The 2,840-nt window shown below is 40.5% G+C and overlaps 1 protein-coding gene across 1 annotated transcript; it reads right to left on the reverse strand.

Moving 5' to 3' along the window:
• Nucleotides 1-280: 280 nt before the first annotated feature.
• LOC129971322 (uncharacterized) lies at nt 281-1,549 on the reverse strand. Its single transcript, XM_056084957.1, has one exon. It carries the CDS (start codon nt 1,547-1,549, stop codon nt 281-283), a length of 1,269 nt encoding a protein of 422 aa, XP_055940932.1.
• Nucleotides 1,550-2,840: the final 1,291 nt, after the last annotated feature.

Raw genomic sequence — 2,840 nt, forward strand, 5'->3', positions numbered from 1 at the left:
TCGGGTGTGAACTTGCACAGCCACAGCCTGTAGAGGTGTATGCAAAGTAAGAGGTGTACTTGGGTAAAGATTTGATGTCAAGATGCAGACACCACCAGAACTGCGCACTCCAGTGTCTGTGTCTTTACGAACACAGTTGTAACCGCGTAACTTGAACTGAATATTAGATGTCATAAATGTTTCTTGAAAACAAAAACAGGATGAAAGGTGTTGATAATGGTCTTTATATCAAGAAGTTTGGACAGCAAGCCGCGACAATTTCAAGAAAGGAAGGTACCCATTAAGAGAGATGCTTAAAAGAATTATTAGGAGCAACAACAGGAGTTGCAGAAACATCGCAACTCATTTCAAATTCATTTTCATCCTCTGAAGGATGCAGTTTCAGATCGGGAGTATTTAATATACCACCAAATACGGATGTTAAATCCTTGTGGGCTTTTCCCCGAGCTGCAAGTCCTAATGCGACAGAATTTTTAGAAGATGATTTTTTCAATTTCGCAGATAGTTCTTTCTGCGTTTGACCACGCTTTGCAAGTTTTAGCTTCAGTGATTTTTGTAACTTATTTTTTGAAATAGGTTTAGTTGGTATGCCAGTGTCAGATGTGCTGTTTACAGATTGTTCTGTATCAGAATCGGATGTCTTTTTAGTTATTTTTGAGCGATTGGTAGTTTTTGTACAATTCGGACACAAACAATTTACACAAAAGGATTTTTGCAGAGCAGATGCATAGCTCAGACCAGGAGTAGGCGTTTGTGGTGAAAGTTTTCGCCTAGCTTCAGGATACGAAATGTTTTCTTTGATTTTAAGAGTTATTATTTTCTTTTCAAGTTGCCAACGTTCGCATAATCTAGAGTATGACGCATGACTGCCGCCACAGTTCAGGCACTTTTTGGGTGCAGAACATTGCTGGCTATCGTGGTCTTTAGCAGCACAGCGAGCACAAGTGAGTGTCCCGCGGCAATTTGCTTTAGAGTGTCCATAACGCTGACAATTAAAACATCTTAAAGGATTGGGAATGTATGGTCTGACAGGCAATTTTATATACCCTGCATAGACAAATTCTGGTAATTTTGGTGATTTGAAAGTCAGAATATGATGTTTGGTTTCTAGAACATTACCATCTCGTCGGATAGTAATGCGTTGTACATGTGTGACACCTTGGGATTTCATTTCAGCTGCAATTAAATCTACAGGGAGATTAAATATTTCCCCACAAGTGATAACACCCTTCGATATATTTAATGAGTGATGGGGGCTGACACTGACAGGAACTGTTGACAAGGCTTTTAATTTTTGAATTTGGTGAGCTTGCTTACGAGAATTAACCTCTACCAGCAAGTCACTAGAACGCATCTTGCGAATAGATGTTACATCACCGACTGTTGCTGCGATCGCTTTCTGCACAAAAAATGGCGACACGCTTTCAAATGTTTCGTTTTTTTCGGAAATACGTTTCAAGACAAAGTATTTATCAAAATGATTATCTAAGTTTGAAGATACTGGTACAAAATGACGCCCACTAAAGGGACCCTTCTTGGGAGGAGCCATACGATATTGGATACGATTCGGGCCCGACGGCACCGCCCACCACGGAGCCCAACAAGGGAAGGCAGCCACCGGCTCTGGTCATTCCCAGCCTCGGCGCTTACCTTGGTGCTAGCCGGAACCTATACGCTCGGAGTTACCCCCGGGGACAGTGACCACCCTTAACGCCAAGCCCAAGGAGTAACCCCTTCGCTTGATCCCTAGCAGACTAGGCACTAAGATGACTAGCTACAAGCCGATTGATGCACAGGGGACCACAGTGCACCACCCGTCTTTCTAGTGGGTTGCCACGCACGGCCAACACGTGGGGTTTTGGCTGTCCATGAGAAGCAAGAAGCAAACAGAGCGGCGACAGCTTCTCATGGAGAGCTCCCTCGCTTGCCGTCGAGGGATGGAAGGATCAAGTAAATAGCAGAAGGCGTAGAGGAGAGTAAGCAAGAAGGGAGTAAAGATCCCTGGGAACCTCGGGATTGGGACACCCGTACTCACCTATAGTAGGTGAGCCCCTGAGGGGGTAGCATTGAAAGGACAAAACTTTATATTTTGTAATAGTGTAAGATGTATTTTTTACAGCTTTATTTTCGGAATTTAATGCAGTAAAACGCTGAAATTCAGCTTAATTACTTTCTCGTATACAAAGTATATAGTATTGTGACGAGTAAAATTCGTATTTGAGTTTTTGGTCAATCTCCATGTTTTAGACTTCTGGGAGTTCTAAAAACACATTTTTGTCATTGAGTTTGCTCATCTGTTCGTCCATCTGTTGTCTGTCTGTGATAAAACTAAAAAAAAAGTTTCATCTAGATGGTGGAAATTTGATATACAGCCTTTACACAGCATTTGCAGACTTCTATGAAGTTTAAAGTTTTGAGCAAATTTTTGACTGGCTGTGCAAATATAATACAATAAATACAAAACGAGGAGTATTAGATGGACAAAATACCCTACACAAATATGACATCCACATTATAGATACCTAGCAAATTTTGAACCAAATTCAATAAGGGGTTGAACATCTCTTGGTCGTACTTTAAGGAACATAGAAACGAAATAAATGAAAAACGCAATGACTTAAATATATCATATTTGGTATGTAATTTTGTGACTGCAATTATAGTACTGTGTCAAAATTTGGTTTCAATTGGTTTGGAAAAATGTGTCTAGAACACAAATTCACCTTTATTAAAGAGTATGCTAGAAAGTTTGGGGGAAATCCCTTCCATCGCTTTATGTGAGCCAAAATTTAAAGTAAAATTGCAAAAAGTTTCTAGTAGGTGCATATTCCCTTTACATA

This window comes from Argiope bruennichi, chromosome 6 (assembly GCF_947563725.1).
Source record: "Argiope bruennichi chromosome 6, qqArgBrue1.1, whole genome shotgun sequence".
NCBI lineage: Eukaryota > Metazoa > Arthropoda > Arachnida > Araneae > Araneidae > Argiope > Argiope bruennichi.